Here is a 13,279-nt window from a genome sequence, read left to right as displayed (position 1 = left end):
GTCTAAAGATGTAATTTCCATGGTCAATTGGTAAGTGCATCAGAGAAAGGACGCAAGGAAAACTACACTCGGCTACACTTCACCATCAGAATGATCATCCTACATATGAGTGTTTACTCTCCTGCTTGAAAACCTCAATAACTCCACTCTTAGACTAAATTTAACAATGGCATATACTCTTCTTCAGAACGTGCCTGCAATCTTCCTTGTTAGCTTCATCTTCTAATTAATTATTACACATCTTGGAAGGTGTAACTCTGGGAAAGGAAATCCTGGGGCAAAATACTTCTAAAACCAAGATCAAAGTGAGAAATAAAGTTTAAAATCCATTTTTTGCTTACAAACTGTGGTCCGGGGCTGTCTCTCTTTCCTGCTCCCGCAGAAGCAAACCCAGCCCTCCCCTTACCTCTCAGGTTCAGATAAGCCCTCTGTTGCCCAGGTAATTACACACTGATATGGAGATGAACTTTTCTCCACCCCTGAGGAACGCCTACTGATATGCAGATGCACTTAAGCCATCCTTATCTCCACTCCTGAGGAACGGCTATTGCACTAAAGCCAGGGGAGATATTCTGGAAATATTATAATTTTACCCACAGAAGGTTTGGGGGACCACTTGTAATTTCCCAAATAAGCCAGATAATTTTAAATTCCAGCCCTTTTGTTTATATTTTTCTCTCTGCTCAGAACTCTTCTCCTAGTTGGCAAACCCTTACCTTACCTATACCTTACAGCCTGGCTCAAGTATCACTTCTTCTTGGTGACTTTCTCAACTCCTGTTCTCTCCTGCTACTCAGAATGATTATTCCTCCGTCTCTGGAGTAATTGGACTTTAAGTGTGCTTTTGTTAAATCACTTAACTTGATATATTAGGTAGACTCAGAGGGTTCTATCCTCTGCCCTGCTCACTGCATACTCTGTGAAGGGGAGTATGAGCCTATAATTGTGCGATTCTTGATGCACTGTAGATGTGTAATACAGGTTTGTTGAGTTGAATCAAATATTAGAGGAGGACCAGACAGAAGTGGATTTCTTAGACCAAGGGCTAAGATTGGAAAGTGTAATGTTAAATCCGCATGTGTGATATTGGTCTTACCAGAGTGTGTGTAATTTGCTTTCATTCAAAAAGAGTGTCGTGAATACATTTCTCTAGATAAAACATTATTAATCCATTTTCGACTTAGAATTGGCTTTCCCATAACCCAGTTAGCCAAAAGGTGGATGAGAAATTTGAAATATTCGCCAGCTGGAGTGGAATCACATTTAGGGCTTGCTTCAATCAGCGCACCTCTGTCTGGCTTTTGCTCTTCAAAGAGCCTCTCAGTCAACCATAGCCTTTGAAGGCATGAGCAGGAAGGAAACCAGATGAAATCTGTTGAATTTTAAACTTACCACATTCTCTAGCATTAAACTTTTCTTCTCTAATTGAGCAAGTTGACTGAAAAAGTAAACAACATAGTGTCAAGTTATTTTTTAAATCTTATCCATGATGCCACCTCCTTCCAAAAAGTCTTTAAGAGAGGTTAAAGAAAAAAACCCCAAATCCAGAAACAAATTGTTCCACACTCATCCCTTTGGTTCTTTTGCTGACCTTCTGTCAGTGCAGATGGTCAGCATGAAAGACTTGGAAAAGTTTTCCAGGTACCAGGAATAGCATTTCCTGAAGCATCTTTCATCTTGATTTACTGCAAATGACTCTGTCAACACGCACAGGTCACTTTTACCCTAAGACAGGCTTTGGAGATTTGGTGTTCAATTTTGAAATCAGTTACTGAGGTCCTTCATTGAGGACACCTAACAAGGTAGTTGTTACCTGGCATGAATCCTGGCTAAATAAAATCATAGCTGACTCATGTCTGAAGGTGCTCAGGCCGTGCAGCGTGACCATCAAGAGCAAAAGCTTCTAAGTCAGTCTGTCTGTTTGAATCTGGCCACACCTCTGATGGTTGTGACCTTTGACAAGCAACTAACCCTCTCTCCACTACAGTTGTCTTATCAATAAAAAAAAGAATAATAGTAGTGCCACTTCCTGGGTTTGTGTGTGGAATAAGTTAATTAAGTGTGTAAAGCATTTAGAACAGTGTCTGGAAACATGGGACCACCCAATAAACATTAGACCTCATATTCTACACTTTTTAATTTGTATAAGAGTGGGTACTAAGATAGTTTTCAGTATATTTTTAGATAAGAATAAAAAATTAAAGGAAGACCGGTCATTTTTCAAACAAAATTTTATTTACAAAACCACAACGTAGTCTGTTGTGGTATCACTATTGACAAAATGCCTCTAAGCTGAGATATTAGCTAAGGAAACACATTGATTTTAGCTGTACATACAACCAGAATTCAGCACCATCTGAATTTCCTATTCCTATGTGGCTCTGAATGCAGCGTAAACAAACAAACAACTCTCTTTATACTGTACAGTGGCTTAAGCAAACCACTTTTTTTTCTATTTAAGGGTTCATCTGAGACTACTCACATCTAAAATCTGCTATTTACATGGAAATCCCTAAAGAATGGGATAGCTTAGACACAGGTTTAATTCATCTGGCTTTTCTAATACAATGTCCATATGACTTCAGAGGAATGTCAATATATAATATTGGTAAACAGTACAGATTGATAATTTTCTGACAATTTCATTTATGTGACATCATGCTGAGGAATTAAGACAGTTTCTCCACACATTTAATTTATTCTATTTGCTGATTCACAAAGTCTTGCTCCATATTCAAGTAGTTTTCACCAATATAACACTGGATAACCAGCACCCATGGAAACCGAACAGCCTGTTTTTAAAAATTCCTGGTCAAGCTCTAATTCCCTGTTGAATTTGTCATGTATGCATGGTTATACGTATGGTTGATGTGTGTGTAGGTACTAATGTCCCTTATTCAGGAATGTAAAAATAATGGTATTTGGCTTCTAGTTATAAGAAAAGCTCTCCCTGGTTGGGAGGAGGCTGAGTTACACATGAAAGAATCTTCTATCTGAATTTAAGAATACACCTATATTGGGTAGAGGGGTGGAGGCAGGAGGAGAGGTCGAAGCGAAAAAGAAAAGAATGACATTGGCTCAAATTAAACTCTGGTGATTAATATGAGATGGCAAATAAATAAATCAACAAATGTCTCATTTTTTTTCAAAAACAGAAATCACTGGCAAGTCCTCATTAATAATTTTAAAGTTGATCCATTAGTATATATTTTACATAGGAAAAAGTCTGAATATGATATGTGTTGTAATTCCACTCATCTAATGCACTCCTCCGTTGGGATGAATGACAAGTCTTCATCTGGATTCTCTTCTATCTCTGGCAAATTGCCCCAGAGTAGGAAGTTTACACCTGAAAATAAAAGGTCATAAAATTAGCTGGGGCTGACCACTGTTACAAATTGGAACATTATATATGAAACCTTTTATGTTAGCATACTTACATTAAACCACAGTGTTAGCAGTAAAGAGAAAATATATTAAAGAGTGTACCGCAGATAAAATTTCCTAATATTATTTATCCAGAACATAAACTTTCCTTAAACCCTTGTAAGCAAGAGCTTGAATTCTAGACTCTTAGAACTCAATAGGATTTCAGGAGCCCACCTTCTCAAACCCTGCCTCCACCGGAATTACACCATGATCACTAGACCCTGAACATTTTCCAGTCTATTTTGATGATTTTTAAGAATGGGGATCACACAAGATGCTTCTAGATTAAGTATCTCTTTGCAAGGTACCGGGAAAAGGCCTGAATAAGACCCTTTATCTCCCAAACAAGCACGGAAGTAGCTGGTGGCTTTTTTCTGATTAAGGAAAAGCAAGGTTTGGGAGCCAGTTATAATTTGAACTACAATCCTCATTACAGGTGGGTTTTAGGCTAGAGGATATCAAGGCAGAGCTGTAAACTTCACGCTCAGCTGTAGCTGCCAATACAATAAACAAGACAACGATCTGAAGTCTCATTGTGAAAGGATGCCCAGACTTCACATTGAAGACTGCAGCTCAGGTGTATAGCGCAAGACCATCTACATGACAGAAGATAAAGAGATGGTTTATTTTGGGCACGTACTATAACTTGAAAGTACTTAATTAGAAAAAATGTACCATTATCAACTGATCTATAAGAGAGCCAGTGAAGTCCACCCAGAAAAGCAAAGGCTATCCAGTTGTCAGTGTGGGCTCAAGAAGGACCCAGAAGCTCTGGATGCCTGCTGCACACACACAGAGATGGTGGCCACACGGTGGGATGAGCCAGGGTTTGGAGATTTGATTTCAGTCTAGTTTCCACAATGACCAGTACACCATGGATATTTTTACTACTTTTACTAGAAATGTATGCAGCCATAGATAATACATATCATTGTTTTGTGTATTTAAATTTTTTACAGCATGGTATTACATATCTTTTTAAATTTGCTTTTATCACTCAACATTACATTTTTGAGATTTACCGATGTCCTTATGTGTAGGTTTATCTGATTTCTTTTCATTTCTATAGAGTATTCCATTTGTGAATTAAAAAAATATACACACACATGGATATACACATACAAATACATATATACACACACATATAGAAAATACAGCCCATAGTTCATCCCTTCCTCTAAGTGGCCATTTTGCACAGGTGTCCAAGGAGACAAGGACTGTTGCATTGTTGAGACAGTGGAAATAATCAGTTGTTTCTCTTGGTTGAGTACTGGAATCTAATCAGGCAAGAAGTTTGTGTTTGTTTGCTGCCGGAGGGATAGAGACATCAATCATATTATTTTCTATAATTTTCTGTGTTTGAATTGTCTATAATAAAAAATATTTTTACCCCCAAGAATGAATGGTGTCCTGCTTCCAGTAACATGGCGTCCAAGAGCTGACAGGATAGTAAGGAATTACTAGGCCAACATCTAAGGGATAGTTAGAGCCCACAAAGGTTAAGGGGTCACTGAAGTCAAGGGGCCTCTGAGGGCAGTCACCAGTCCCAGGGGATCTGGACTGAGGTTTCCCAAACCTCCTCGGGACAGTTTCAGGAAATCAGGTCTACATGTCAAGGCTAGCCTAGAACATAGACTTCTTGGGGCCCTTTCAGTCTAAACATTCTAGAAATTTTAAAAGCCTGTGTATGTGTTCCTTTGATGCTGCTGATTCTGGTGATCCAGGGACAGTTCTAACACCATGGGAAACCCTGTTTTATATGAAGCATCTAAAAAATCTTGCTTTAAAGCACAATACAACGGAGAAGTCTGATATTCTTGGAGTCAATACTAAGAGACATGAGTAGTTCACCACAATTGGTTCAAAGGAAAAAAAATAAACGAAGAGACTGGATCTGACAGAAGCAGCACCTTCCTTTCTCTGTCAAGAAGGGAGGAAGGAAATCCTGAGATACATCTGTTTCTCACGGATTAGATTCAATGCGAATGCAAGAATGCTGAGCTTTTATCTTTGAAAAATTGACCAATATTAAAAAGTAAACCAAAATTGAAAAATCTCCACCCTGTGTTTTGAATTTTATGAGCAGGAAAAACTCTATCAAAGCAGAAAGTTCCTTTAATGTGTTCCATGAGTAACATGAATATAGAATTGGAGGCCTAAATTAGGAGCCAACATCTCACTTAGGGGAGTTCAGATAAGCCCTCAAAAATGGCTTTCTTAACATACTAGAGTCTTAAATTAAGATCCCCAAGTGATGGTTTGAGAGCCACAATTGAACACCAGGTGACCCAAAAAATCAGAGTCTTTAAAATCCAAGCACAATTGGAGGGTTTAAAGATCCTGACAGCCTAGCTTACAATTCATGAGCTAGTCTGTGAGGGCAAATCATACTCTGGAAAAAGGAAGATATTTGAAGTTCTGAAGAAGACCAGAACATACATGTAAAAACTGAGTGTGTTAGTGTCAACTTGGATTGTCAAGTTCTTTAATATTGTTCTGTAAACTAAAGGTCTATAAACTATAATTCCCACTAAAAAGGTCCGAATAAAAATTAACTTGGTCTGTTGTGTAAATAGATATTAGACTTGAGAACATGAGTCCTGTAACAAAACTGAATGGTTTCAGACAATATAAAATATGTTACATAAAATATCCTTTAAGATTTGGTTGTATATTTTCCTACTAAATAATTACTGCAACATATTAGTATTAAACATTTCCTTGACTAAAATTCCATAATTTATTAACATAGATATCAAAATGTCTTCTTTTATCTGGACGTAATAACACCAGATACAGAGGTTACCTAGTCATCCTCCCTGTCAATTCCCCACTGCTCTAGCCTCTCCCCTCCCCTCCCTTTCTTACATACACATACTTGACTATCAAATCTAAAATCTTCCAGAATTCTCTGGAGTCATATGCATCAAGGCAGCAATTTAGAGCAATCAAAATATTAATTGTAAAAGGCCAAGAAGTCCAGCCAAGTTTGAGCCTCTTAAATCCAATGATGAAAACAGAAATGGCAATGAATTTTGGCTAAGAGTTTCCATAAGTGAATGTTTAGGATAAAAGGACTGAAGTTTTACTCTAGTGGATCCTACCTAGGTAAGAAGGTCTCAGGAGTCCTGAAATGATCTATTGGGGAGTTTCATTCAGGTACTGATAGACCAAATGTTAGAGGAATTTCTGAGAGAATTGTGGCTTACCTGTAGAATCTAGTCTGTTAATACCAAAAACTGACTGGCTGTGAAACATCCAGAAATGTCCATTGTTGCAGGAAAGAAGGCAGGAACAACATGGGACAATGACATGATAACCTACAGTGTTCCCACTAAAAAAGAAAGTAAATATTATTAGATATCATGTAATACTTGTCCATATAAGCATTTTTTTTGCCTTTATTATTTTTATTTTGGTATCATTAATCTACAATTACAGAGAGAACATTATGCTTACTAGGTTCCCCCCTTCACCAAATCCCCCCCACATACCCCTTCACAGTCACTGTCCATCTGTGTAGTAAAATGCTGTAAAATCACTACTTGTCTTCTCTGTGTTGCGCAGCCCCTCCCCATGACCCCCACGCACCATATAAGCATTTTTATGTGCTCATATAAACAGACCATGTAAAGACCTCACTTCCTCCCTTGCTGGGATTTTTGGGATGGGTGCTACTCTCATAATGGTTAATGTTCTACTGTCATATGGGAAATTAGTCTTCAAGTTAAGTAAAATAATACCGACGCATTCTCCATTTCTTTGCTAACATTATGCATTCTCCCTTCAGAAGCTAGCTTCTGGATGCCGTAAGGTTGTGATTTGTTCTGTAAAGCACCCAAAATTGATGTGCTGTACGAATTTATTAAATAAACTCAGATCTGTGGGTGAAAGGTTTTTGCTATCCTCAGGACTGTGGCAAGTTGGGTTCTTGTATGATCTAGGTCTATGCCCAGCACCTAAAAACTGTTTCAGCAGATGGGGGAGTAGGAAGACAGCATGAGTCCCTGTAATCCAAACACAAGCTGGCTGCTCTAATTTTAGTGTCAGTGTTTTTGAAGGAATTCAGAAATAAGGCAAATCCACAGCCTCTAGAGAAAGTTTCAAAAGTTTTACTGCCCTCAGGATTATCCACCAGATTATAAGTACCTCACTCACAAATTTTTTTCCCCTATCTGGCCACTATTAAATAGAGTGAATATATGGGGAATGTTTTAGCTAGTACTTAAAAAACATGATAACATGAACTGCTTATACTGAGTTGTAAAAATTCTTATTATAGTGTGTTCCTACCCTGTGAGATGTGGGAGTCAGTCACTTTTTGTGAGGCCCTGTAAGAAATACTCTAAAAGGTACCAGCCTACCTAAAATGTCTTCTAACCGTAATCTGCTTGAAAGGCAGACAAATGGAAACAAAAATTGTTCTTGGATTAGAATAACTGGCAGTTATTCCTAAGACTATTGCAAGAGTAAATTCTGTGGCTTTCATTACCACCCATATTCATTCACTTATTCACCATTCAGCTAATGTTTATGGAGCATCTTCTCTGTGTCAGGTATTATTATAGGTGCTGGGAATACAGCAGTGGACAAAGTCCTTCTTCTCGGAGAATTAACACTCTAGATGGGACACATCAGATCATTTTGCTCCCTTGTTAAAACCCCTTCAGTGGCTTCCCATTGGCCAAAATGAAAACAAAAAAAACCCCTTTATATCAAGGACTAGATCTGTGGTATCCAAAAGGAGGCTATTGAGCACTTGAAAGTTGGCTAGCCTAAGAACAAAAAATAGAATGTAATTGTTTATGTTGGTTGCATGTTGAAATGATAATATTTTGGATATACTGGGTTAGAGAAAATATATGATTAAAATTAATTTCACCATTTCTTCTTACTTTTAAAAATGTGGTTACTAGAAAATTTTAAATTACATATGCAGCTTATGTATTTCTATTGGTCACTGCTGCTCTGGAATGTCTGGGATCTGGCTACACCTCTAATCCACTCATCCGACTCTCCCTGGATATTCATAATGTCTCAGCCGCACTGGCCATCATCTTTTTATTCCATGAACATGTTAAGCTTCTTCTTGTCTTGGTTTCTCGGCACTGGATGTTCCGTCCACCTAAAATATTTTCCCTCTGGCTCCTATTCATGTTTTAGGATTCAACTCCAATGTTACCTTCTCATGAGATGCCTTCCCTGATTTAGATTTGCTATCTAAAATAGCTCTTAACCCATTCTCCCAACCTCTATTATTCATTATTATTATTATTTCCTTTGGAGCACTTCCCACCCTATTCAATATCTTATTAATTTAAATATCTTATTGATTGATTGGCTATCTTCCCACTAGAATATGCTGTCCAAAGGCCAGTGACTTTGTCTTGTTTAATGCTGTGTTTCCAGCCCGTAACAAAGATTAGCCCATGGTAGAACCTCAGTCTATAGTTTGAATGAATGAATGAAATGAAATAGTCATTAGCACATAAGAAGAGTTTGTTAATTTAAATGATCAAGATTATAATTTATAACCCAAGCCCCATTTAAATGAAACTATCTCAACTTTTCATTCTCTAAAATGGGGCTAATAACACTTGAGTCTGTCTACTTCTCAAAAGATAACAGTAATGGCTCCTCCCATCTGTGTTGTAATTTATAGTTTACCAAGCCTTTTAACATTCATAATTAATTTAATTTTCAAAACAGCTCTATTAGATAAAACACAAAGATATTTTTAATTTCTATCTTCTTAAGAAATTAGATAAGGAAACAGATGTTCAGAGGTTTAGCAGCTTAAGTTTACTCAAGATCACAGAGAGAGTAAGGGTAGGGCCAGGGTTCAAACCTGATTTTTATAACTGTAAATACAAGTATCCCACACTCCCAACTTCATTACCTTTCCTAAACATTAAAGTAGCTATCTGTCAGTGAACTTTGAAAAATTGTACAATTGTATAAAAAATGGAAGGTGTCACAAGCCCCTATAAAAAAAAACACCTCTAAGTAACAATTGGTTTTCCAAGGCTCACTGTATGGGTTATAACCAATCCTCAATGCAGCCCACTGAGCATTTCTCTGTGCTTGGTACCACCACCCATCTCCTAAACCCAAGGCTATCTAGAATTTCTATTGTCACAAAATACCATTTCAAACATGCAATGTCCTTCAGTTTGCATTTGCAGATTTCAGTGAAATAGCTTCTTCCAATGAAGTCCACTGCACTGGGGAGGGAAAAGGGTAGAGATTTAAAAAAAATCGTTGTAAAAAACTCAGAGCATAAAACTGACTAACTTAACTATCTTTAAGGGTGCAGAAGTGTTCAGAAGTGTTAAGTGTATTCATGTTCTTGTGCAATGAATCTCCTGACCATGTTCCTTTCCCCAAACTGAAACTTTGTATCTGTTAAACAACAATTCCCCATTCTCCCCTCCCCTGGTCCCTGGAAACCACCATTCTATTGTCTGCTTCTATGATTTTGACCACTTTAGAGACCTCAGAGCAGTGGAGTCATACAGCATTTGTCTTTCTGTGACTGGCTTATTTCACTTAGCAGAATGTCCTCAAGGCTTATCTATTTTGTAGCATGTGACAGTATAGGCTTCCTTTTTAATGCTGAATAGTATTTCATTATATGCATCTATCACGGTTTGTTTATTCATTCATCTGTTGATGAACATTTGGGTGGCTACCACCTTTTGGTTATTGTGAAAAATACTGCTAAGAACACGGGTGTGTGCAAATAAATCTTCTGGATCCTGCATTTAATCCTTTTGGCTATATCCCCAGAAGTGAGATTGCTGGATCATATGGTAATTCTGTTTTCAATTTTTTGAGATTCTACTTTTCAATTCTATTTTCAATTAATTTTCTCTGGCAGCAGCACCATTTTACATTCCCACCAATAGTGCCCAAGGCTTCCAGTTTTTCCATATTCTTGCCGTCAGTGTACTTTTGATTGTGATTTAGACCCAAAGAGCTGAGAGACTCTGAAGGAGAACTATAGACTACCTTGTACGTGAGTCAGTTAATATTTGTGAGCTTACTATAAATATGACAAACCTTCCATTTAAAAAAATCTTATTTGTTCATTAATTCACACATATCTTAACACATTAATCTACCACCATTATAATCCCTCCAAAGAATAGACAATAGGAAAGACCTGATACTGTTCTAGACTCTGGTCTAAATCTAATAATTCAGATATCTGAGCCCTCCTTATGACTGTATTATTACTTACCAGAGCTATTGCAAAGATGAATGGGTTAATATTTTAAATTTGTGTACACGTATGTGCTACTAAAAAGAAAAAAGCACTTAGACAACAAATCATAGAACCTTTGTAAAAGTATGTTCTAGATTTATTGTCTAATGCTTTTTCTTTTTGCAACACACACATAGGTATTTAAACGATTAACCCATTTATCTTTGCATTAAAAGAGAGCCTTTGGCTTTGCCATTAAGCATGACTGCAATTAAACCAATTCAGAAAAGATTTAGAGGGAGAAAGAATTCACAGCTTTATGTACATTAAAAAAAAATTTTAAGTTTATATCATTATCACGAAGTTCATTTTAAAGTATTATGATTATTAGCCTGTGTCCTCTGGCACTGTCCAGAGACAGGTAGCTGTCTAGTCATAGTTTGGACAATTACTCTTTCGCTGTAATGATAGTTTCAATAAAGAGCCCAAATCTTAAAAATCATGCAAAGGCACATATATGTTGACTATAGAAAGAGAAAGTACCTTTTAGAGCTAGAAAAAGTACACTTGAGTACAATAAAATGGTTATTTTTCCAAATAGGAAGCAAATTTTTTCAGGACTCTATGTCTGGAAGTGCATAGTGACTGAAAACAGAATTTAAAAGCGTTTAATTATGCAAATGATGCATAATATCCAAAACAGGCTTTATGGGAGGCAAGGATTATTTTAGAGGTGTCTATTTTATCCCATAAAAAAACTGTTTAAGTCTTTCTCATTCAGAAAGAGAGATTTTTGAGAAAAGAACACTGAATTAGACGGACAATGGATTTGATTCAGCATGCCACTTACAAATAATGGTAGAAATTTATATTTTCCGGTGTAAAACTTTTTGGATAAAAATGAAAAACTTAAATGACCTCTTCTCTCCAACAGTACAGGAACCCTTGCTTGAATTTACCTAGAGTCTAGGTCATGGACTTGATCCAGTGAGCTGGGATGGTTGGACAGGGCACAGCGCCAGGGACCCAACTTAAGAGATGTGGTCACATGACTATAATTGAACTAGAAACATTACCTCAGGACCGGCCACTCTGGCTAAACCACAGATTTGTCCAGATGGTCTGCCCCCTTAGTTATTATACTCCAAGGGGATCATCAGACTGTTGGGAGTGGCTGGAACACTAAAATGATAGCCTCTGTCGACTCCCAGAGGTCCAAGCCATACACTTTTCCCACTCAGTTAAAGGCTACCGTTGCCCGCTACTAGCTTGACTTACTTGGTAGGAGGGATGTCTGTAGAGAAAAGGTCTATTTCAGTATCAGCCAGCAAAACAGCCTTCATTCCCCTTGAGCTGAGCACTTGTTTACAGAATTTGCAACACAGGATGGACACGCACCGGTCCTTGAAACTACAGTTGCTGGTAGACATGGCGTCCCAGGAAGGTTGCAATGTGGGACTTTGAAAAGAAAACTAGAGCAATAGCTTCCCTAGTTTGATGCCCCCAGTCTAATCAACTTGCGAGGCCTCGAGCTTTTCTCAGCCTTAAGACTGGGAAGGAATTAGTTTTTTCTATTTTCCCGCCGGAAGCTGAAAGTAGTATGTATTGAGTAGGAACAGGGGAGAAGCAGCAAATTCGGCTTTCTTTCTAACTTTCGGGGAAGGGAGTGGAGCATGAAGTGGGGAGGCAGGCTGCAAGGGGCCTTGGGACCGTCTCCGCGGGTTTCCTTGTCGCGTTTAAAAGGCTCCTCCGCTCGTTGGCTCCTGCCGCTGTAGCGATTCCCTGAGCTTTCTCCAGTACAGCGCCCTGATCTCGAACTCCCCTCTCCTAAGCCCCTCCCTCGGAGCGCTCCGATTCCTCCCCGGGGATCGCTGGCTCAGCCTCCCTCCCTCCCTACGCCTCCTCTTTGGAAATCTTCCTCCTGTCCCCAGGATTCGGAAATCCCCTCGGCTTTTCCCACCGGGACAAACCCTGGTTCTCCTTAGTCCTCCCGGGACCCTCCTCGGGTCGGCTTGCTCGCGAGTCCCCCGCTTCACTTCTCTCCCGGCAGCCCCCGGCCCTCAGCGCGCTGGCTCTCGCGCCGTTTGCCCCCCGCCGTCCCCTCAGCTGTCTCCCGGAGAGGTTCAGAGCGCTCGGTCGTGGTGGTGGGCGGGGCACAGGTCGTTGTTTGGGCTCAATCGGCGTTGAGGTCTCCGTCACCGAGCACGCCGGCTTTTGCTCGCTCTTCCGCTCACTCAGCCTTTCCAACTGGCTGTCAGTTTGAATTGCCAGCGCCGCGCACCCATTGGAAGAAGTAGAGCTCGCCCACACCCCGCATTGGAAGGCTCGGGAGCCGTCCCCTGAAGAGATTCTAGTGGTGTGGAAACCTTACGCCCCGCCCCAGTAACGGTGCCGAGATCGGTACGGCTTTCTGGTTGGCAGATCCTGACTCCACCTCCGATCTCATTGGCTGGCTCCGGAAGTTTGGGCTCTCCCTACTCCCGCCCTAGTGAAACAGGCAAGGCACGCCCTTCGCCTTTCTTATTGGAAGACGTTCTACAGTCCCCACCGATAGCTACTCTCTATTGGCTAGAATTCTCCGCAACGCCTCTCTCTGCCCCAGTCCAATTGGTCCCGCCTTCTCTCAAGAGTTTGTGTTTGGTT

At 39.4% G+C, this 13,279-nt stretch overlaps 1 protein-coding gene across 2 annotated transcripts; it reads right to left on the bottom strand.

Moving 5' to 3' along the window:
* Positions 1-2,223: 2,223 nt before the first annotated feature.
* Positions 2,224-13,242, bottom strand: FAM72A (family with sequence similarity 72 member A). Of its 2 annotated transcripts, XM_036909779.2 has the most exons (4): positions 11,915-13,242; positions 9,576-9,653; positions 6,639-6,763; positions 2,224-3,349 (listed from the first exon to the last, which is right to left on the bottom strand). In XM_036909779.2, exons 1-4 carry the CDS (start codon positions 12,064-12,066, stop codon positions 3,255-3,257), a joined length of 450 nt encoding a protein of 149 aa, XP_036765674.2. In that variant the 5' UTR covers positions 12,067-13,242; the 3' UTR covers positions 2,224-3,254. The 2 variants fall into 2 exon arrangements, with proteins under 2 accessions (XP_036765674.2, XP_036765675.1); XM_036909780.2 differs by lacking the exon at positions 6,639-6,763.
* Between the last annotated feature and the right edge of the window lie 37 nt (positions 13,243-13,279).

Source organism: Manis pentadactyla, chromosome 9 (assembly GCF_030020395.1).
Source record: "Manis pentadactyla isolate mManPen7 chromosome 9, mManPen7.hap1, whole genome shotgun sequence".
Taxonomy (NCBI): Eukaryota; Metazoa; Chordata; class Mammalia; order Pholidota; family Manidae; genus Manis; species Manis pentadactyla.
This window is presented reverse-complemented; position numbering and strand designations above follow the sequence as displayed.

Excerpts from the sequence above, each read along its gene's own strand:
- FAM72A (XM_036909779.2), bottom strand. The coding sequence starts at position 12,066 with ATGTCTACCAGCAACTGTAGTTTCAAGGACCGGTGCGTGTCCATCCTG. Across the intron at positions 6,764-9,575 it reads GACATTGCATGTTTGAAATG|TGGGAACACTGTAGGTTATC; the intron begins GTATTTTGTGAC and ends TTTCTTTTTTAG. Across the intron at positions 3,350-6,638 it reads TAACAGACTAGATTCTACAG|GTGTAAACTTCCTACTCTGG; the intron begins GTAAGCCACAAT and ends TTTTATTTTCAG.